Below are 24,983 nucleotides of genomic sequence, written 5' to 3'. Positions count from 1 at the left end.
AAATAAAAAATAAAATAAATAAATGTTCGAAGTAAGTTGGAATATGCTTCCCAAATTTGGAGTCCGAGATACAAAGTCTATATTGACAGAATTGAACGAGTCCAAAATAAATTTATTAAATTCTTATGCTATAAAATGAGTAAGTCTTATAATTCATGCATATAATTTGTCATTAGCGCAGGTATTGGGTTGTTATATATATGTAAGTGCATGTTGTTAAGAAGTACTGTTTATTGTTCGTTTGTTTAATACTCGTGTATGATTTGAAGCTATAGGTGGAAACCTGCAATTGGCTTTATGTTTATGTTCCTGTTTGAATTAAATGTAAGAAGCTGTTGGTTTTCCATGAATAAATAAATAAATAAATGAGTTGCCAGGGATGAATCTATTTCTGGGTATATACTCGATGCTTTTTTACAAGCTTACACATAGCCACAATGTCCATAGACAATGCTTTGTTGGTTCCTACAATGACGTTTGGTATTGAGACCAGAATGGCAGAAGAAGCATGAGAGTAGAATTAATGCAGTGGAGATGAGATCTTTAAGGAAAATTTGTGGAATAAAGTCGAGTGATAGAGTGAAGAATATAATAATACGTGAAAGATGTGGCTTAAAAGAGAATGTAGTGTCTAGAATAGAAAAAGGAATCAGTCGAAAAGGCTGGGATCAGACGTGACAAAAATAAAAGAAGTTGTATGAAAAGGGTAGTTGATGTATGTGAGGCTCGAGAGTTGTGTCAGGATAGAGAAAAGTGGTATATGGTCTCTGCCTACCCCTTCTGTGGGACTAGGGCGTGAGCTTATGTACATATTATATTATGTCGGAACCGTCAGGTTCTAGAATTGAATCTTCAGACATCGTTTGGGCAGATTTAGGAATTGTGCAATGAGATTTTGTTGAATAGTAACACTGTATATTTTAATAACTATGAAATCGAATAACAACTTGTTCTTTCTATTAATTTTAACGACCAAAATATGCACTAGGCGAAACGTAGAATAGTTTCTAGGTAACGTGTGTGCAGCCCGAGAGTCTCACCGTTCCCCACCCAGACTAGGTCGAGGTCGACCGGCAGAGGAAGCGCTCTGTAACCTGCAGGTGGCGCCTGTCTCGCAGTTTTTCGTACTCATGACCGTCCGTTTCCGACATATACAAAATGTAGATATAATTATTATAATATAATAATATAATTATATTATACATAATACGTATAAGAGACTTAAAACGAGCCGGAAACGTTCAATCGTGCATCCCACTCGAACTTGTACTAAAAGCAGTGAAAGATCGATAATTGTCCCGCTCGCACCGTTCTACTGAATAAAAGACAGGTAAACTATCAACGTAGACAGTTCCTAGTTCGTACCGAACTAAAAAGACCGATGAACTATTAAGACCGTGGATCATGAACTAGTTCATGTCGGTCAGTATCAGGAATATATTCCTAACAGTTGATGAACTATACAAGCGCACTTTGAAGTTTCTGGACATTTTTCGTGAAAAGGTGCACCACTTTGGTCATGTGAAAATATCCAAGGCAATAAAGTACTTTAGCAAGAATTTTATTGGACTTTTTCAAACAAATTTGTCGTCGTCCGTTATTTGAATAAAAAATTACGAATATTTTTTTTGTTACTGGCTAAAGTTGTCAAGCATCATCGATGTTTTCATATTCGCAAATATGACTGCACTGTATTGTTAGACGCTGTACATATATTGATTCACGTGACTGTACGCCGTTACACAAGGCGAGTTTTAGCAGCGATGCAGTCGCTAATGATATACCTTTAAGGTGGATTCACAATGCAAACATTCTGGCAATATATTGTCGCAAATTTATCGCGTTGCGCGATATGACCTTGACTTGACCAATCAAAAGCTACGTTGCTTTTAACAGCTACTAAAAATCGCCGTGTTTAATCACTCTAATTCATTGCCCAGGTTATAGGGCTACATTTAATATTTATAATTCAAATAACTAATTTTAAATCACTAATGATTATCATCACAATACTAAAATATTGCTTTAAACGCAGTCATTTTACATTTTAATTAAATAATAAATTATTTATTTACATTTATTTTTAACTTAGCATGTAGTATACATACATAATAAGAATGTCTTGGTGTCCTGGTTTCGATTCTGAAATTCCTAATTAGCACCCCTCATGGAAGAATGGCATAAGTGAAATTACGTCAAAAATGTTTATTTCTCCATTAGACACAGAAAAATATAACCCACATCCTCTCCAATTCTTGTAACTTATCGATTAATATTGTCACTAGAGTTACAAGAATTGGAGAGGACGTGTGTTATATTTTTCTGTATCTAATGGAGCAATAAACATTTTCAATGTAATTTTACTTATGCAATTCTTCCACGAGAGGTGCGATTCATAACCTAAATCAATTTCACATATCCAATTCTGGCCCTTTAAAATTAAATGTGAGCGAAAGAGACTACCACATTTTTAAATGTGACAGTTTAGTTTAAAAATAAAGGGCTCACAGAATCGACACCACCACTGCCATTAAACATACTATTTTGTTATGTGACTGTACTAAATACTCATGAAAATGTTACAAAAATTCAGTAATTAATTTTAGCATACGGCTAACACACGTCACACATTAGCTTTCTACTATTAATAGAAAATATAAAGCTGTGTAAACTTTTTATGGATAGTTACGTATAAATCAAGATCTCGTAAGTTTTTTAAACGAGACAATTGATTTTCAACTTTATTTCGTAACGTGCAGACCTGGCATAGACAAAACTTGCGACTATTCAGAAGATTTGTCGTTTGTCTATCGTCTGTGTTGCTTGTTGAAACAATTCAAGTGACAGCATTTTTGAGAGTAAATTCTCAAAGAAGGATGGCAAAAGCTGCCTCAATAACGACGAAGAGTCGTTCATGGACATTGCTAGTATAATTTTGCGTTTTAGTTTATGCCTAGTTATCAAAATATTTTTGTATATTTTTAGAAGTCGGGAATAAAAAAATTGTAAAACATTGTATTTTAGAATAGATGCAAGTACACAACGCAATTGATTCAGCTCGATCATAGATTATCTAACGCTCTTGTACGTCCGTTTCAATTTAAGCATGATTGAATGTTTACCTACCTGAAGTATTAGTTATTTTATAGTACACACATAAAACGCTATAGCTATAAAATACCTAATCAATTAAACAAAAATGAGATAAAGTAAAAAATAAAACACAATGTGACAAAAATGTTTAGAAAATATGTAAGTGAGAGATTCGAAAGTTCTATTCTGTGTCCTTAATGGCGGCCATTACGAAAGTTAGCAAAGGAACGTTTTGACAAGAGGCCTCTTGTCAATGTCAATGTCACTTTGAGATTGAGAACAGTGCGACCATTTGTGGCAAATTTCTGCCATTTGAGCAGATTTAATTTTTATTCATTTTCATTGCTGCATTTCATTGCTTTTTTGATACTTTGATAATGAATCACAAGTATTGATAGGTCGCCTTAATACACGTTGTCAAAAACACTGGGTCACAAAATACACGGCATGTCGCCATCCTTCTTTGGAGAAGACGTATCTTTTGTTCTGTGCTCATGTTAACCTGCTATAATTGATAACCGTTTAATTTAATAACAACCTAATATGGGCCTAACTTCTTTGTTATGAGTCACTCGGTAGTTTTAAATATACTACGCACTATTTAAAGTACATATTTTAGTTTAGTCTTATTAATTTAGTTCTACACTAGCATGACAGAATTGGACACTTTATTATCCATTGATTATTGTAAAGAGACGGTTGATGCCCCACACCGCGATCTAAACGATGTAATTAATGACATTCGTTCTTTTGTAACTATCTAATTTAAAAAAATACACCATTTATAATATTAGAAGTGTTTTTTTTAGGTTTTTTTAACGATTTTATAATTAGATATCAATATTAGTGTTGCTACACTACTTTTATTACGACTAATGACGATAACTGTTCCGCCGTATCATAACGGCTTACGTAAATAATGGATTCTAAACTAATTCTATAGTTTTAAAAGTGTTGACGGTCATGATTGATGATTGTTTCAAAATAATGTTCTGAGTGTTTTGTCGATTTTAAATGTTGGAACCAATAGTCTGTCCTTTTGAAGACGGAGTAAAATGAGATTTGCAGGGTTGCCAGTTTCCATAAAATTTTAAATAGTCACGTTGTTGTCGACAATTTTATCGATTGATTTCGAAAGAATGCAAAATTTTACCAAAAATGTCTGAATAGTGAATGTTACGACGTTCTAATGACTACTAATTGCATTATTGCCTTCTTTATTTCTATTTTGACTGTAGGACCTACTAGAATTGAAATCAATTTTTATTCATGTACATTGTAACAAGAACAAGCGGAAGTGATTATTTATATTGAATTAAAGTGAAAAGCTTTCAAATATCTTTCCTCTTTGAATTTTTAATAGACATACTTTTAAATGCAGTGTATGTATGTATGAACTTACAAAAAATTGACAATTGAAATGACATAAGTTCATTGGTTGAGAGCATTGACTTATAATTATATGGACGTCGGGTCCGCGCTAAAAAGTGTCCGCACTTGTAAGGCGCTAAAATCGTATACAGAGCGCGACACTCCGCTTTAGTCTTCATTTGTTCTACTGACAGCGCGATACTGCGATGACATTACAATTTAAATTTCGAATAGGTTGACTTGGGACATTTTTTTCGTGGTTTTTGTATTAGACCCGTCGTCCATTTATTTGTAAGTCAATGGTTGAGAGGAATAATGGGCCGACGATGATTCAAATAAGTTCGGTTATTTATTGCATAAGCGTCACCAACATTCTGTCGATAGTCGATAGAATATTTATCGAGTGCAATCACTAACTGCTTGCCAGCGGGCAACACTTTTGGGCAGAGAACTGTCAGGGAAACCCTGTATCGCGGTTGCCATGGACACACACACAAAGACAACCACAAATTAACCCAAACTCACGAGAGAAATGAATGTAGGCCATACAAATATTTCTCCCGGCCTTGGTAACCGTACGGCCACTGAGGCAGAGCAATGAAAAAACTCAACAATTCAAAAAACTATTGTATCGTACAACATTTTAAAATCGAACAAATTTGTTTGAAACGTGAAAAAATCCTATTATATTTAATTTTAAAAAAGACACAAATCTAACTACTTACTATTATTGTATACAACACGACTACAATATGTTTTTTCTTATAATATCTTATCTTAACTAATCACTTTTTTAATTTTTATCGAAGCGACGAGTTCGATACGCTTAGACAGAGATAGCGAAACCGTATTACGTCATCGTACGATACACCATGACAGTTTCCCTAAAAACTCAACAGCTCCTAATAACAAAAAAAAAACGCATTTAAAAATATGTACACAAAAACAAAGTTATCCTACAAATATTATAAATTGTAACCTCGTAAATTTCTTAACCTTTCTTCTAAGTCGTCTACGTCGTCCACAGAGTCGGGTGGCTGCCAGGTGGCGGAAGGCTTCCGCTCGCCACCCGGCGCCATTTGGAAGCTGCCACCCGCTTTCCCGGGGCTTTCGGAACTGTAAATATTATAACATCACGTAAGTTGCTATGATCCTAAGCACTTGTGTTATGGAAATAGAAAACAACGACGGTACAACAGATACCCAGACCCGAGACAATATTGACAAGTTAGTTTTCTACGTTGACCCGGCCGAGGATCGAACCCGGGACCTCATAGACGCCGACACTATGAAAACCGGTACGCAAGTCATGCGACCATGGAGGTACTTGAATATATAAATACTGCAATAATAATCATCTGCGTCCGCGGTCACCTGAGCCACTGCTGGCGAATACCGCCTCTCCCATTGAAAATTAAAAATGGCGTCCAGTTACCGCGCTCTAACGTACATAAATAGCGAATCTGAATTCTATTAACTAAGCAACAACATATGAATTCCTCTCAATAATACAAGGGCGCGGTCGAAATTATTCCGGTTTTCTATCTCCACGATTAACCTCTCTGTATCAAACGCAATATTTTCTGTCAGACGCGCTAAGTCTGTTGATTCTTTCAAGACTTTACTCAAAGCTTATACTCTAATAATTATTATTTTCTTCTATTACATATACATTTCATATATTATCCAATTTGTATAAAAATTAGAGCTTAAGTTTATTTTATTGAGATACTGTTATTTACATATCATAAGTATTTCTCATGTGTATGTAGTTGTATGTACAATACCTATTATGTCGGTTTTCTTATCTGTTTATTTATTTATTGTTGAGTTATGTATTGTTGTCAGTGGCTCACTCGCCCCGGGCTTGCTGAAAATCAGCGCCACGAAACGGTTTAAAGCCGTTTGTGGCTGAAGCTGAGCAAGTTGTCGCACCAGTCGCGACACGCATGACGGTGAATCAAGTACTGCATTATTAATTGCTTTAATTCAGTAATCAGTATCAATTGTTTTAATTTTTTTTTTTGTTATTATTATATCATTATTTATTTACATTCTCGCCTCTCCGAGGACCTAGTTTAATTTTGAATTATTATTATTATTATTGTTGTTGTTCCTCTGTTGTTTGTCCATATGCGTGTCTGTGCTTGTATAATAAACAGTTTACTTCCTTTCTTTCTATTATTAATAATAATAATAGTTTTTTATTTAAGATAACAGGTCCTTGTTAGTTTTATACAAACCTGAGGTACTATGTTAGTTTAGAATTCAATATTTATAAATGTAATAAAATAAAATACAATCAAAATTAAAATAATATTAAATTTTAAAAATTTAACTTTATAATCTAAAAAATTGTAATATTATAATAAAATTACAGAAACATTTTTATATGGAAATAATATAAACAAAAATAAACATTAAAATTGAATGAAAGAAAATGAAATAAATTAAAAATTGCCCTGCAGTTTATTTATCGAGTACAGTTTTTCATGCTGCATATTAATATTGATCTCTCGTTGTACTACTAAAATAATTTAACTAGTAAGAAAAAATAATATTCTTGTTGATTTTTTATGGCATGAAACTAAATGAGCTGCGAAAGTTGATTATTTTGTAGATATTTAGTAAAATTTGTATTATTAATAAACTTGTACAATAAATTGTATTTTTTTAATGAATATCTTGAAATATTGCGGTATACGTATGATGGTATAATATACTTTGTTAAAAAGTTCTAACTAATATATTATATAAAAAATGTAAATGAAATATGGGGTAATAATGGTCATGATTAAACCTACACGTACTCTTTTCGTACATCCGAGCCGGGTTAAAATAAAATAAGAACAATGATATGTGTTCAGGACCGACGCTCTTCGATCCTCTGCTTTATTCTTCCTTCGATATCTTTAAATGAAACTTCTTAATTTGAAGTGGACTGTATATATTCATGTCAATCTGACTTACGAGACAAGTGTTTCTAAGAGTGATGAAAAGTGAATGAATACAAACTAAAATCCGCCCATATTTATACCGGCACGATGTCTCCCACATCGTACCGGTCCTATCAATGGGTCGCTACGCCGCTCGGCCAATCAGAGCTCTCGAATTAATCATTCTGTTCTGGACTCTAGCTCTGACCGGCCAGGCGCGTACGGCCGTCCGTAACAATATGAAACAGCTCCATGGATAATATTACAGGTGCCACTATCATTTTTGCACTCCAAAGTAGCAAAATAAGGCATTTTTCTACGATTTTCGAGGTTTTGTGCGAGATAATTGACACTTCTATAACGTACAAAGCGAAAATGGCGGACTGAGCTCTTGTATGTGGAACTTCGCGTACTGTTGGCACACGTGTCACGCCCTTAGTCCAGTTCTAGTGTATTTATTGTTCTGCGGTTACAGCGTTTCACGTCATATTAATTCAGATTTGTAGTAGCCAGTTCCAAAGTGGATGTATGTATGCATGTAATATTAAATAAATGTCATTGGTCAATTTGAATTTAGTACTGTATTTCACGTGATAATAAAAGAACGTGATTGGACAATTTCAATTTCCAACTCAATTGTTGTGATTATGATATAGCTGTAGAAGTAGATATTGTCGCCGCTATTTTCAACAAAATGTAAACAAACAAGTCACAGTCACCCGACCATAGACGGTTTAGTGATTTCCAATTGTAATGCCAACTACAAATCGATTAATTAATTGAATGAATCAATTTGTTCAATTGAGTCATACTAGCGGTTTTCCCTACATAACCTATATAAGCAAATTTAAAATTTCCGAAATCTTAATTTTAAGTCCTCCTTCAAATCCTTAAACTTAGATAGTCGTTCGATTGCGATTGAAATATTCGATTTACTAATCGGTTACAAAAACTTTAATTGAATTAACCGAATGTTTCTTTTTTCGTACAGTACTATGCAACCATAGACAAGTCATAGATGTATAGACGAAAAATAACCTCACTTTTGGACTACCATTTTTCAAATACAATTTTACGATGTTGTTCAAATAAATATTGTTGGAAAAAATGATAGATATCAATTCGAAATCTTTGAAATGTACGCGAAAGTGTTACTTAATCGATTTATTGAGTGGTTGCTTTAGAATTTTAAGCAAACAGTTTTGTTTACTTTTTGTTGAAAATGGATTGGTACAGACTATGCAACTACACGGGTTTTATGGTTGTAGATTATGACGTCACATCTGTAACAGTATAGTTCTACACATGTGTCACTCACCTGTAATATTCAGTACTGGTGGCAAGATCACTATCGAAATTGCTATTGTCGTCCCTGTTGTAGAGCCACACGTTGCCACCGCTGCGCACGGGTTTGTGGTCGCGGACGAGGAAGTCTGTGTTGTATAATCGTGGCGGGGTTGTGAAGTCTACGTTTAGTTGTTGCCCTGGAATTATAAATATTTACTTATATTTAAAGATAATAAGTATAAATACTACGTACTATTAAAGATTATGAATACAAAAATGGAACACATAGGAAAATTTCTTCCGATCTCGTGGGACTTGAACCCAGAACCATGTTGCACCGTAGCATAGCTCTTACCAACTGAGGCACAGGTCAAGTTACCGAGCTGTCGAAATTCTCCTATGTGTTTTTGTCATAGTACTGGCTTTCGCCATTCGGTGTTGCAGGCGTTCAAAAGCGACGGTAACCGCTTTTAATCAGGGCACCGCATGCTTGTTTGCTGCCTACTAAATATAAAAAAAAGATAAGAAGTTACGTGTTTTGTACCTGGGTGCAGCCGGTCGTCCTGTCTCAGTTCCCCGAAGCTGTCGTTGTTGTTCCACGTCTCGGTGAGGAACTGGCCCGATGGCGGGTACCACGATTTCGATTTGGGTGACTTCGGTCTAGGAGGAACGGGTTCTTCGTCTGGAAATATTGTACAAACGGTCAGCTAGATAGTGTTAACCAAGGCTGTGGGTTACGACGACTTCTGCAGTAGAAGACGCGGATGCGAAGTTTTCATCGTTGAAATCTGCAGATGCGTGATTATCTTTTCAGATTTTTTTATTCTAAACTTTGCAGTGCCACTGCAAGTTCCATGTGCCTGTAATTTCAACAGCACCAATACCCTTCAAAACCGGAACACAGTTATGCTGACATTACTGCTTGGTGGCACGAATGCGGCTCGACATAGGTCGGCAACCAATCTGCGTCTTCCGAATTTCCAATCGCGGCCGTACGCATACCGACGACAGCTGATCCTGGTTTAGATACAACTGACGCAACGGCGCGCGTACAGCCGCGTCTAAGGCTTCATGCAGTCTGGCTAAACACGATCGCATCAAAATGATTCCGCGTCGATAAGTTCCGTGACTCCCTAAGAGTGTTTTTGTAAGCGAGTTTTTTTAATCGTAAGTTCCGCTGACTGGTTCCGTAGCTCAGTTTGACGAGGTTGCTACTTCGAGTCCAGTCGAATCGAAGAATTTTTCAATGTTTGTATCAATAATACGATGACCTCCATAGTCGAGTGTCGAGTCGGTTGGGCCGGGTGTAGTAAACTAACTTTTCTATATTGTCTCGGGTATGGGTGATTGTAGTACCGTCGTTGTTAGCAAGTTCCATAACACAAATGCTTTACTTAAACCATTGACTTACAATTATATGGACGTCGGGTCCGCGCTAAAAAGTGTCCGAACTTATAGGGCGCTAAAATCGTATACAGAGCGTCATTCACGCTTTAGTCTTCGTTTGTACGACTGACAGCGAAGCAAGCAAAATTAGACAGTACTGCGATGACATTACAATTTAAATCTAACGTTTTAGCTTTTTCATATTCCTTTACATGTCACTACGTTTAAATAGGTTGTTTTGGGACATTTTTTTCGTGGTTTTTGTATTAGACCCGTCGTCCACTTATTTGTAAGTCAATGACTTAAACTAAGTAAATAACTAGAAATTTAACTTGCACGTGAGTGCGTGCGTGTGTGCGTACGTGTGCGTGCGTGCGTCCGTACGTGTGCGTGCGTGCGTCCGTACGTGTGCGTGCGTGCGTCCGTGCGTTTGCGTGCGTGCGTGCGTGCGTGTCCGTGCGCGTGTGTGTGGTGGGCCTACGAGTGTGTGCTTAAAATAAAAACTTCCCTTGGGGATCACAGCAACATATGCGATGTTGTCTAAAATTGATTTATTATTCGGTTTTAAACGACTTTTAGCAGTAGCGCCATCTATGAGAAATCTATAAAATTATTTAGTCACCCAGTTCTGTAACCAGCCCTGCCTAGAGATGGGACATCATCTGTTTGTAATTAAATTTGTATTGAATTGGTATTCAATTATTTTTTTTTGTGAAATTACTCCACTAGTTTGTTATAATTAATAATACGAAGATTGAACGCTTAGAAAAAATTCAAAATTCCTTCGATCCTGCCGGATTCGAACGTCGGTTCGCAAACCGTGCGAAACGCAATGTCATCTAAGAATTATTTATTTAATAATAATAACTCACCATCGCCCCACGCTTCGGCAACAGGAACTTTTTGCTTCGCTTTAGTATCCTTTCGCTTCGGGGTATCCTTCTGCTTCGGACTGGAGTCTTCTATGCCTAGTTCGTTCAGTTCAGCTATAATGCGTTCTTCGCCATCAAAAATGAAATCGCGTTCAGAGACTTTACGGTGCGGGTTGTCCGCCGGAGGTGTCGGAAGTTTATCTGGTAACATTAAAAGAAATATTGGGTAAATCAGAAAAAGCAGGTACAAAGCATGCATGCATCGCCGAGCGGTAATGTGAGCATTGCTGCGTTCCGGTTTTGAAAGGTAAGATTTTGGTGAAATTACAGGTTTTTTTATAGTGCCGGGACGCACAAGTCGTTTGCCTGGTGGTAAGCGACACGCCGGTCCATAGGTACTTATCCAATATAATAATGCTTTTAGGGTGCTATTTAAGTTGCCGCGTTACTGTAGTGCCTCCACTATGTTTGCTGAAACTCGTACAGATTGCTTTTATTCAGTTATGCGAAACCGTTATGCCTCACTCCTGACTAGGCTACGAGGCAGCACGAATGTCATCCTTAGCACCCTTGCCGCTAGATGGGACTCTCCGATGGTGAGACGGTACCAAGTCTTTTCTTTTTTCATTATTTATTCGAATTCCGGATTTCCGAAAATGATTTCGCATCATAGGACAAATTACTGACCTAGGAAGTCGAAGTTGGATTTTAAAGTAATTCTAATGGTGCCATGTAAAAAAATTCAGTAGATAACTGATCGGCCTTGTTGCCGTTCCGTCAATATGCGGGGCGCAGTGCGGTATCTAAAGTTAGGGAGGGGCGGAGAGTGACCATCCTCGTTACTTTTTTAGTCCGTGCTTTGGTAAAAGGTCAGTTGTCTACTGCATTTTTTACATGACACCATTAGAACTACTTTAAAATCCAACTTCGACTTCCTAGGTCAGCAGTTTTGTCTTACGATGCAGTAAAACCATTTCCGGAAATCCGGACTTCGAAAAAGTAATTAATTAATATTTGGTGATTTTAATGACTTTATATCGCTCCTTGTAGCTATATCTATACATATATCTATATATGTGGAACATCTTTTTCCGACCATTTTTTATGAGCAAATTATTACCTGAAACTCTTCGGCCGTCTTTCTCTTTAGCCCTTGTTCCTCCACCAGGTGAAGATGGACTAGCCAATAAATCTTTAAGTTCTTGTTCTAGCTCCGCTGCGTCAAAGTCATCGACAGTTGTACTTAGAGCGCGTTCCACCTCGTTGTATGTATCAAGAACCTTAAACAACAAGGGTAATGTTGTGAATTCAACCTTATAACTGAGGGCATAAGATTTAAAAACACACTATGAATTTGAATAAATAAAAACACATATAGCTTTTTCTGAATGGCTTATTGCGATACCAAAACTGGTAGAATAAACTAGATGTTTAAAATTCATTAATAATTAAATTATTGATGAATAATTAATAAAAAATAATTATTTTTTTGATAATGAATATATTAATAATTAATTGGTTGTGATTAAATTAATTGAATGGAAAATAACTAATTAATAATGAAAAAACCGGTGTAAAAAAATCGTTATATCACATTTTTCCTTTAATGTTTTTTTAAACGGGTAATTTTATTACATGTTTAGTTTTTGTAATTTATCCAACCTGAACACCAATCGCTCATTTAAAAAATACGTTTCAAAAACAGAATGCGACAAATCCATTCAATGAGACTAGACGAAATGGCAATCGAAATTTGTCAGTTTTTGTTTCCAAGCTCCTATAATTGATAAAATTGTATAGGTAGTACAATGACACAATACAAAATTTTTCTAACAGAGTTTCGCATGTGGTGTAACTCACGTCTTTTAGATCGTCCATGGTGTCATGAACGGCGTCCTCGTCCAGTCCGCCTTCCTTCATGCCTCGTTTCATCGCTTGGGAACTTGTTCTGAACACAAATCAATGTATTAATTATTATAAATACAATAAAAAGAGCTTCCAAAGTTTTCGAGTTATGAGCGCGTTTAGACGAATCAGTTACGAGCTAAGTGATGATTGTATTTAGTCGCGTCAGTTTGTGGCATCCAGTATATAACAAGAAATAGAGACGAAATAAGGGCCATCCACCCCTGGGAACTTATCAGGCAAATGGACCTCATATCACTTTTAAATATCAACTCACGTTTGCACTGAAATCACAAAATAGAAGCCAACAACTGACCTGTGGGTACGTCTCCGTATATTCCAAAATTATTCTGTATTTATTGTAATAAAGATATTATTTCTAACAATGGGGGCTGTTCCAATTCCATTCGATGGTGTGGGAAAAACAGCAAAATATTTAATTACAAAACAAACGAAATCAAATTTCATCGGTAATTAAATATGTAATTTTGCAATTATCGTCCATTATAGCAAAGCTCAAGTTAAACGGGTCGATTTGAAGTGAAACAATTGACGACACCCGTCAATTGTTTCGAATTAGGACTTGCCAATCGGAGCGCAGTTGTCACCGTAATGAATTGGCAGAATAGTTTTCAAACAAATTAAATAACATTTCGTCTCTATTTCTGGTTATATACTCGATGGTTTGTGGTAACCACAAGTTTCATAACATAAGTTTGAGCTAAGTGCGTGATTTGTTAAGTCAGTGGGAACTTAATTTCCAAGGTCTTTACCAATGATCGGAAAAAGGTGTTCCACATATACATATAAATATAATTATAAGGAGCGACATAGTGTTGTGAAACCCATTAAATGTTAATTAAATAATTACTTTTTCCGAATTCCGAAAACTCTCATTATTCTATTTATGAAGATAAATAGTCGTACATGGGTAAGGCCGTCAAGAATGACACTATTTCGTCTTGTTTAAGTGTTCAGCAGTTTTTTTAATAAAAACTTTAAGTAACTAACTAACGCATGTGCATTTTGGGTAACTTTTGAGATATTAGCACCTGAAGTTTTATTCTCACCTAAAAATGTCAATTGCGCTGATTTTACGTAACAATAAAACTGAAACTAATTTTATTGTCTTACTAAAATTTAGGTAAGACATTAAAATACCGATTAGAGGGGGTTGTACATCTGTTTAGCTGATTTCGGATACGTCAATAACTCGATTTTGCTAAAAATGTCTAAGTCAAATAATCTTCATTTCATAGGTAAGCTAATTACAATTGGAATCATCATACTGATTAAACTCTACTGCTCATTCGTAAGGCAGATTCCCCTGAGGAGAATGAGCAAGAAACTCTAGGGGTTGCTCTTTGTAATATGTATTACATCGGCCATTCTCACATTCGGTGTTCTCAACATAATTACCGTAGCCATCGTTTTTTCTTGCTTATTATATTCAATAACATTGAAACATGAATAACTTTAAGCTTAACTGTCAATATGTCTAAACAGCATTACAATAGACAAAGTAGTTTTCGAGTTATCAAGACACAAATATTTTATGGAAACGGTAATTATATCTAATTACCGCAGCCATGGATACGGTAATCAGAAAGTTCAAATATGTTTAAGAAAAACCGAAAGTTTCTGACACAGTTGAATTATTATTTGTATATACAATATTTAATTGAAACATCTTAGATCGAGGTTACCTGCGAGAGCCTAACGGGTTACTACCAAGGATTTTTGACATCCAAGTACGCAGAAGTTGTATAATAACCTCTAGTATAAAGTTTTTATTTAACAATAGTTTTAAACGTTGTGAATGGCAAATTTTGAATATCAATCGGAATCTTATTATAGAAGCGTATATATTGCCCCTTAAATGAATTTATGACTTTATGAAGACGACTGTAAAGAACAACTAGTTTATTTTTATTCTTCGTATTAATGTTATGTCTGTCACTATTTTTCATTAAAAAATTTAATATTTTTCTAAACATAAATAACATTAAATTTTTATCGAATTGATATTCAATTATTTTTTATTAAATTACTCCACTAGTTTGTTATAATTATTAATACAAAGATGGAACGCTTAGACAAAATTCTGACTAATATACCAAAATCTTTCATAGACATCTCATAGATGGCGCTACGGCTAAAAAGCCGTTAAAAACCAAATACAAAGATCCAACAACAAGCACATAGGAGAATTCGTGAGGTCCGCTGGTTCGTTCCGTGGCTTAATTGGCATAGCGTCTGACACGGTTTGCTAAAAGACGTCGGTTCGAATCCGGCCAGATCGAAGGAATTTTTTCTATCTTTGTATTAATAATTATGATAAATAACATTTTCATAAATGTACTGAGTCGTTAGTGTAAGAATGTTAAATATCTTTAAAATTATTTTTCAAAGACACTCTAGTGCCCAGATTGTAAATTGCCCTAACCGCACACTACAGGACAAAGATTCAAAATGTCGATTACGTTACTTTATTTCGTCACGTTGAACATAACAGCTTACCTGTAAGTGTCAACAATATGCGAGTTCATCTCGACATCTTTCATCTGTTGTAACAGCTGTCTGACGTTGTCTAAAGCGGCCTCGGACCTCAGAGCACGTTTTTCAGCTGTGTGTTTTCTACGTAAGTGGTTTTTGGCCTAAAATACACAATTGCGCATTTATAATAAAATATGATTAGCAACATTCATTTTAGCCATTTTGCTATTTATAATAAATAATGATAACGCACACACTTAATACAGCCGCGCATAAGGGAAACACTATCGCGCGTGTCATGGGGACACACATAGACAACTACAAATTACACCCAAACTCACGAGAGAAATAAATGTAAGCCACACAAATACTTCTCCCGGCCCGGGAATCGAACCTGGGACATCTGCGTGGCAGTGCGGCATGGTAACCGTTCGGCCACGGAAGCACTTAAGTCCGACACTTACGTCGTCAGTTTCCCGACTTATTGTAAGACTACTACCACGTAAAAGGTATGCACACGGAATAAAAAACAATGGAAGTGTTTTAAGCCTCGATTCTATAAAAACTGCTGTCGTCAAAACTTACACATTCATAATTTTAAACACAATGAAATCTTGATGATGATTGGTCGTACTTTCTAATTTAAAAAGAAGTACTAAATATTATTTAAACATTACACTGTTGGCATATCGTAGGCAGTTCCAGACCTGTTATTGCAAGTTACAACATTTTAATTTTATATTGAAATTTGAATCAATGTGCTGCCATCTAGCGGTCAATAGCTGAATGACGACGAATTCGAGATGTTTACTTAGTTCTCCAAAAAAGAAGCGATCATATTGGAGCGGCATAAGGTTTACTTCCGTTTCTTGTAACAAAAAAATATTACGATAAAAAGAAAAGTTTTAACAATGATATTATGAAACTCCACCATGGATATTACAGGTGCGACTGTCATTTTTGCGTTCCAAAGTATAGTCTATAAAGATGGAGTAAACGGACATTTGTAGGGTTGCAAGTCTTCATAAAATTTTAAATAGTCAAGTAGTTGTTATCGGTAGTTTGTCGAATGATTGTGAAAGAGACGACGTTCTGATGATAACTAATAGTGTTATTGGCTTCTTTTTTCTTATTTTGATAGTTGGCTTACTATTATCAAGATCAATTTTTATTCATATAAATTTTAACAAGAATAGGCAGATTTGATTATCCATATTGAATTAAAATATGTCTCCCCTTTGTAGTTTTCATAAATGAACGTAGAAAAATTGATAATTCAAATGATTGGGACGAGTAAAGGGTCGAGGATGATTCTAATGAAACAAGTTCAGCTATTTATTCCACAAGCGTGACCAATATTCAGTCGATAGTCGATAAAATACTTATCGACCGAAATAACTAGATGTTCGCAAGCGGGCAACACTTCTGCGCCATGAACTGTCATTTTACTCTGTGTTCAAAAAAAGACAGACAATAGCAAACTATGGTATTTTTCCACGATTTTCGAGGTTTTCCGTGAAAATTCGGGTTTGTGTCATACTCACAGCAAGTCGGTTGCCCAACTGTAAGGCCGCTTTCGCTTCCATTTCAGCAGCAGCAACTTCTTTGCTAAATCTTGTCGCGTCAGCTTCAAGCTTGCGCTCGGCTGCTATTAATTTTACAAACGCCTCATCTGATTCTGTTATCGGTGACGCCTTTTTGTTTGGTTCAGCTGGAATAAAAATAACCATTTTTTTAATTATATGAACGAAACTAACAAGTCGTGTCATTAGTGGTAAAGTGCAGGCCACACCAGCAGCTTGATTTTGATAGCTTCTCCCGATCGGAAACTGCGTCTTTTCCCAGTCGAGGCGTATAATATTGCGGATGGACTAGGTAGCCGATTCAGGGGGTCTACTCTCGATCTCCGTCCGACATCCGTCCGAAACAATTACTGTCAAATAAGTAATATTCGACAAAATTAAAAGACAAGTATCCAGTATGAAGCTTCATTCGCATCACGCGTCTTTTCATTTGGTCAAGTATTGCTTATTTGGCAGTAATTGTTTCGGACGGATGTCGGACGGAGATAAAGAGTAGACCCCAGATTTGAATCAAAATCAGGGCCCAGGAACGAAGCTAAGATAGCTTAGTTCACGTAGCCGGGGCATCTTTTCATACTTCAGTTCACACCGCGAACTAAGCTAACCAAGCTAACGAAATTGACCCAATTGCTACGGACGGCCGTAGCAATTCAGGAGCTCTGATTGGCCGAGCGGCGTCCGCGGCGAATTGATAGTGCCGGTACGGTGTGAGAGAAACTGTATCGGTACAAATATAAGTGAAAATTATTGTCATTGTCTCATTCGTAATTCATTTGTAATCATGTTCAGTCGCGTTCGATATTCGATAAGTCAGATGGACATAGAAATAAGTTTATGAAAATGTACAGTCCACTTCCTGTATCAATAAACCAGAAGATTTAACTTTCAAACTTTGAAAAAAAAAGAAGGATACCGAAGGCGGTTCCTGGTCCGTTTGAGGCGGATTGGGACAGGGTTATCAACGCCAATGATCCCGCTAAGCTATGTAAAATATGTCGCTCTTCTGCCGCCCTTCGCCCGTCTCACGTATCCATAGTGTAGCACGACACTACTTACTACGATTTTTAACCGACTTCAAAAAAAGGAGGAGATTCTCAATTCGTCTGTATGTTTTCTTCTGTTTGTATGTTACGCGATAACTCCGGCATTTGTGAAGCGATATGGATGATTCTGTTTTTGTTGGAAAGAGGGTACCTCAGTATGTAGTGGTCCCATTTAAATTTGAAAAAATATTTCACCTCTAAGGGTGGGAATAGGGGATGAATTCGTTTTCGTGCAGTACCGGTAACTGGTTTCAACAAAACTTGGCAAATAGATGTAATTCCACGTATTTTTGAGGTCGGTTTTTTTAGTACCCTGTACTGAGATTGTCTTAGCTTAGCTTCGCTCGCGGTGTGACCTGCACTTAAGGGACACAAGCTTTAACCCGTCACGCGTCTTAGATACACACGATGTCCCTAATAATTTTAGTACTATAGCCCCCTAGCGCCTCATGATGCCTCTAACGCGCAGGCGTGTTTTCATCCACCTTTAAAAAAAATATATACCCTGGCAAGATGCAATAAACTACAATGGTACAAGCGCTAAACGCCGAATGTAAATTAAAATGTACTAAACCTATGATTATTTGAGAATATATAGCGCTAAATTTGAATGCGATGATTATTGCGATTTTTTTGCGAAAATTCCATTAGTTTTGTTATGATTATTAATACAAAAAAGTCTGTGGGTTTCCAAAATCTCTCAATAGATGTCACTGGCGGCGCTGAATGCCGAAAAATCCAGTACAAAGATCTATAACAAAAACACATAAGAGAATTTCGACAACTAGGTAACTTGAATTGTAGCTCAGTTGGTTAGAGCAGCGCAACGGTACAGCATGGTCATGAGTTCCAAGTCCCATCGTGTCCAAGAAATTTGTCTATGTGTTCAATCTTTTTATTAATAATCACAACAAAACTAGTGCAGTTATTTCACAAAACAAATCTCAATAATATAATTGAATACTATATTTTCATTATTACGTAAACTGGACCTTAGGCGGTTATAAATATAATTGTAAAAATTTTAAATCTCTAGGATGCATGACGGCTTACATCGCAAAGATCGGAGGGGTACACCACTGCACCCGTCGTCCAGTGACATGAATTTGACATATCGACTGTGAACTGACAACCGGTACTATCTCAATTTAGACAATTTTACAGGATGAAGAAAATAATTGTTTGCGTCCTTTATACAGCATCTGGTTAGAAGTTAGTACAAGTTGAAAGAAGTCGATTCTGGCGCCAAAATTAAATTGTATCTGCGATGGAATTTCTTGCAACGCTGCGGAGCATAAAATAGTATAAAATGGTATTAAAAAGTGAAACCTTTAGAAAATAGAGATAGAACCGGTTGCCAGTTCACAGTCTATATACTGTGTGTCTGTACTTTCACCAGCGCCTTTCTTGTTCAAATCCGAACCCCAGTAATGCTCATATCACTGCTTAGTTGCAGAAATAGGTATCGTGGCAGTAATTCACAGGATGAACTCTTTCATAAGGAGATCTACTGCTACTATGTATATTTAAAATTCTGTGATGACGTATCTTACCTAACTTAACAACATCATCCTTCTTTACAGCAGTGCCTTGTGATACTAAATATCCCAACAGCACTTCAAATGTCTCCCTGCTTTGTTGCCAATTGACATTCTTCATCAGCTCTTCGATTGTGCCTATACGTTCTGCTGTTGGTGGGTAATTCTGTAGAAATGTTGTTGCTTGCTCCTGCCAAAAGCAAAGTTTTATTGTTTGTGCAGAAAAAGACAGAATGGTACTAGGAACATTGTACTCCAAAAAGCCAATAAAACTACCATCCGTGACCTAAATTTTTTTTTTATGATATAAACTAACGAGACGAGGAAGTCGTGCGCATCACAAAAAAATCACAGACATTTGAGGGGCATTGCCAGTGCGCCTATCACCCTGGGACATAAGTAGACAAGTTGTTTTTTTTTAATAATGTTAAGTGACAGGACGAACAAGTCGTACGCTAGATAGTAAGTACACGCCTGTCCATAACAGTTGCAGTGTCACTCGGAGCTTTAAATCGCAAAGATCTGAGAGGCACTGCCACTGCGCCCGTCGCCCTGAGACATAAGTTGACAAGCCCATGTGCCTATAATTTGGCCAGCACCCTTACCCTTCAAAACCGGTAATGCAAAGTAATGCAAACATTACTGCTTGGCGGCAGAAATAGGTAAGGTGGCAGTACCACCCTGGATGAACTCTTTCACAAGGAGCTCCAGTGCTACTAATGAATGTCCTTTAGCTATCAGCAAACTTAGGGCGTATTTATTCGACACGATTTTCATCGCGCTCGCGCCGCGCGGAGACCGCGTTGCCGCCGCGCGGAGACCGCGTTGCCGCCGCGCGGAGACCGCGTTGCCGCCGCGCAGCGACCGCGTGCATCTAATTGTCATGGCAAAATACATTCTATTCATTTAGCCTTTACGTTTTAACTTAAATGAGCATCACATGGGTCGAAACACAAAACTGAAGAAACACAATTCGCAAGAATTTGCGAATTGCGCGATGCGAAGCGCATTCCTGCGATGTTAATCTTCTTCGTGTTTTTTCCTTACATTTTCTTATCAATAACAGCTGTACAACACTCTTTTTACGATCCATGCCGCTACCTAGTTTAAAGAATACGTTCAGTACGGTTGGCGATGGTCGAAGGAATGGTTACGGTAACCATGGCAGTGCCGCACGAAATCGCATCGCAGCAATTCGCGTCACAGCTTTCTGCGTTGCGAATTCGCAATTTAAATGTTGTTGCCTAGTAAATAGAATTCAAATTCGCCATTAACGTACGTGGTAACTGGGCGATCGCCGCGCGAAAACTTTCGCGTCACATAACTGGGCGTTTATCCTTCGAAATCGGAACTCATTAATGCTCATATTACTGCCTGGTGTGAATGTGAGGACTGAACACAAAGTAAGGATCGTCGAGACAAATTCAGCGAGCCCAAACACCAACTGTAAGTAGCTGTGGAGTTGGGTAGTCTGTAGACTGTTCTCGTCTCATTAGAATTCGTAAGTTCCAAACTTTTTGGTTCACCGCCTACTTAGGCAAGAAAAAAATTTCAACGCGGTATTTTTTATATCAACGTAACACAAAAAATAGAAGGAAAAAAAAACTTGTAGTGTAGTTTATATGGATAATTCAGGTTTCTTTCAAATGCGGTAGCACCCCCAGGACAGCATCAACGCCTCCAATTGCTTCCGAGGCCTCTTTAGTGCCCATTTTAGGGTAGGGACCACTTTGGGAAACTATATGTTACGCATGGCCATCAAGTATATGTATAACCAAAAATAGAAACGAAATGTCATTTAATTTGTTTGAAAACTATTCTGCCATATCATTACGGTGACAACTGCGCTCCGATTGACCAGCCCGAATTCGAAACTATTGACGGGTGTCGTCAATTTCAAGTCAATCGGATGAGCATAAGTAAAATAAAAATGTCATTTTATGTCTCAAATCCCTACACTAACTGGCAAAATAGTTGATGATCAGTTGAATGTTCATCAAACACAATTAGAACCATCAAGATTAGCATTCTCATAAAAAAGAAACTGGTCTAAATAAACATAATATTATGTTTTTTGGTGACGCTGACAAATGTAAGAGAATTTTGCGTAAAGTTTTCTCTTTTTGATACTTTTAAAATATCTTTTTTTTGCCAACATGCAATCGGTCTTATGTGAGACCATAAGCAGTTAATTTTTTTATATATTTTGGCATGTCAGGCATACCCTTCCAACGATGGGTTGCCTTATTGTGAAAAACTATTTAGCTAAGTTGGTTGAATCCCAAATGTGTTTACGCTTCAATGTTCTTGTCCATGGTGGTACAAAGCGCTAGCTAGTTTGTTAGTATGAGTGGCCATTCTTTCTTTACAGGACTTAGTTAGCCTAGTTATTTCCTCAATAATTGTAGGCATTTTAAGATATTGTGGTTCAATCATGGACCTCATGTATTTGACAGATGCTGGCAAATGTAAGGGAATTTTTTTGTAAAGTTTACTCTTTTTGATAAGTTTAAAATATCTGAATTTTTTTCTTACCTGTACAACACACTCAAGGACAAATCTTTGTGTAGAATCTATACTAGCTTTGGGCAGTCCATCATTATCAACTGCCTGTCTAGCTGGTAATAATGAAGCTACAGCTGTTAACGCAAAAGCCGCTGGTTTGAACGCCAGTCTGGCTCCCCATCGCACCCAGCCCTCAGGGCCGTTGTGAAGGATCTGTTGGTACTTCGTCAACGGTGACAGTTCGCCGTTTCTGTAAACAACACAGTAAAATTATACAAAATGTATTGCATATCCAGAAACCATATTGGACAGACAATTGCATTGCTCAGTTAACTGCTTGCATTATAGTCACTTATAGATGTGTTCAAAACTGAGACCAAAAGAAAATTTATGTTTCAACTTCATAATAATAATAACTTATTTATTATAATAAAGTATCACGAAGATCGAACACTTAAAAAACTTCATTCGAACCAGCACCCCCATGCAATATGTGCCAGATGCTCTGCCTATCAAGCCACAGGACAATTTTATTGTGCTTCTTGCAGATCTTTGTTTTTTTATTTTTAACTACTTTATTGCTGTAGGCCATCTCAAATCAAAAACATCAAAATCATGGTAGTAAAACATTGTGACATTCAATAAAACTTAAAAATTACAATTATATGTACACACACCAGCACATCAAGCTACACAATGACGCATCTTGTTCCATTGCACTGGAGATGATTTTCGAACAAAAATGTGTAGTCTGATGTGCCGTTGTCCATACATCTCTAGTTAGCCTTTACACCTTTCGTGTTCATTACACACTAAGGGCGCGATCCCTGAGTTGAAATGAAGTTATTCACACATAGAACAACATGATTAACTGTCGTTCACAACTTTTAAAACTTTTTCTCACATTACAACGACAGTTGTCCACCGATAAATAATGCGATTATCTATCATCACGATAAAAATGATAGATAATCGCCGCTGCAAACGATTATATTGTGCAAATGGCAAGGCGGCTGCCATGAACCAATAAATTGTCGCCACAAACTGGTGGCAACAGCGAAACACGACAGTCGTTCAATGAAAAATAAATGTCCATGACATAATGGGAACATGCTCTAATGTGTACAAAAAACCTGTCAAAATAGCTTTTTTTACTCTTATCGATTATCGTATTGGCCAAAAAGTTGATTGCACATAACAGGTTACACAATATTTATTCACTATCATTGTCAAGTATGCAATACTACTTAACAGCTGACACAACTAACAGTTTACAGTCTGATCTGACAACCTCAGTGGCCCTACAGTTTGTACTGTGGGCACGGGTTTAATTCCTGGTTGGATCAATTTGGGAACTGAACTTTTCTAAAATGAACCTGGTCAGGCCATTGGTGTAGTTGTCTGGCATGTCACATTATTAATAGCAATTATTAAAAATAACTTAGCAGTACAAGTCATGTAGGCCATCTCTTTTTTTATAATACAGGTGACAGCACAAACAAGTTCCGCACTTGATGGTAAACTACACGCCTGTCCATAACACTTGCAGTGCCACTCAGACCTTTAAATCGCAAAGATCTGAGGGGCACTACACCCTGAGACATAAGTTTACAAGTCTCATGTGCTTGCAATTTCATCAGTACCTTTATCCCTTTAAAACCGGAACACAGTAATGCTCACATTACAGCAGTACTTGCCTGGATGAACTCTTTCACAAGAAGGTCTACTGCTACTACAATTTTACATTTTCTACCAAAATTGATTACACTCAAACATAATTATAGGAATAAAGAAAACCTCTCAAAGGAGATAACATAAAGCGCGTGTTCATTATCAAAAACGTCAAAACACGCGTGTTTATTTATAGCAGTGCACGTCTTAAACAAAGCTTAACTGTTTTCATGGCTTCAATGCACTTTTCCAAATAACAATTTTTACCACTTAAAAACGATTATTAGGCACCGCAACCATAGAATCAGGTATAAAATGAGTTAGAGATGCAACAAAAAGAATGAGCAGTACTAAAATACACACCTAAACATCTCTTCTATAACGATATCCAGACACGCAGGAGTTCGCCCTTTGCGTTGAAAAGCAAGCTTTGCGTCGCTTGTTGATACTATAGGATCATTTTTGCACTTGCACCAAAGTCTTAGCATTTCAGACCAGAACTTCATCTTCATATCCCAGGACTCCGGATTAGCAGATTTCAAACGAAAAGGTGCGAAAAGCGCATTCATCCGAACATCATCAGACCAGCATGGGGGAAGCTTCGCCTCCGGTATAGTGCTATCCGGCAACCCCATTTTGGGCGCAAAAGTCTATTTTCCCCTCTCAACACTGTCGTTTTGTCTAGTTTTGAAATGATTTTTAACAACAAATTGCACAATGCATCACTCGCGAGGTTTTATTTTTGACGTTTGCTAAGTGAGTGAATGGGAAACTTAAGCGGAAGTAAAAGAGTCGTGGCGTATTTATTCGGATGTTAGAGATAAACAGCTGATCGTATCGATTATTGAAACGAGTTAATACGCGGTTGCAGGAGCGAGACAGATGTGTTGATATTTCACTAATGTATAAGTATAGGGTCAAGAGCACGTCAAGCTTGACACTTAAGATTTAAATCCAACCCTATATATTTCGTTCAACGTTCAACTCAACGTCGTCGGTACCTTAGAAGATGGAAAAAAAAGTCGGTAGACACGTCAAGCTTGACACTTTATACTTTGGACCGTTCTTATCGTAAGCGGCATTGAGTATGTTGGTGTTGTGCTTTTCACCTAACAGTCTCGTATTTAATTAAGAAGTTTCCCAAAGTTTTCTTATAAATTATATAGGATGGAATAAGCTTGGGTGTGCCAGTTAATGTCATGTCAAGTTTCCCATTCATTATAATGCTAACCGTTATAATAATAATAATAATAATAATAATAATAATAATAATAATTTAAAAATTCAAAATTAATTT

General features: G+C 36.8%; 1 protein-coding gene across 2 annotated transcripts; it reads right to left on the bottom strand.

Annotated features, from left to right (window-relative positions):
* Nucleotides 1-5,034: 5,034 nt before the first annotated feature.
* Nucleotides 5,035-24,321, bottom strand: LOC113229199 (charged multivesicular body protein 7). 2 transcript variants are annotated; one of them, XM_026462719.1, is made up of 12 exons: nt 24,050-24,321; nt 22,046-22,265; nt 19,526-19,700; nt 16,891-17,057; nt 15,371-15,507; nt 12,806-12,893; nt 12,066-12,225; nt 10,946-11,146; nt 9,232-9,369; nt 8,719-8,884; nt 5,461-5,580; nt 5,035-5,366 (listed from the first exon to the last, which is right to left on the bottom strand). In XM_026462719.1, the coding sequence occupies exons 1-12, from the start codon at nt 24,319-24,321 to the stop codon at nt 5,357-5,359; spliced, it is 1,854 nt and encodes a 617-aa protein (XP_026318504.1). In that variant the 3' UTR covers nt 5,035-5,356. The 2 variants fall into 2 exon arrangements, with proteins under 2 accessions (XP_026318504.1, XP_026318503.1); XM_026462718.1 differs by having other exon boundaries at nt 5,035-5,580.
* Between the last annotated feature and the right edge of the window lie 662 nt (nt 24,322-24,983).

This window comes from Hyposmocoma kahamanoa, unplaced genomic scaffold (genome assembly GCF_003589595.1).
Source record: "Hyposmocoma kahamanoa isolate Upper Pololo Valley unplaced genomic scaffold, ASM358959v1 289, whole genome shotgun sequence".
NCBI lineage: Eukaryota > Metazoa > Arthropoda > Insecta > Lepidoptera > Cosmopterigidae > Hyposmocoma > Hyposmocoma kahamanoa.
The sequence above is the reverse complement of the archived record's forward strand: the minus strand, read 5'-3'. Positions and strand labels throughout refer to the sequence as shown.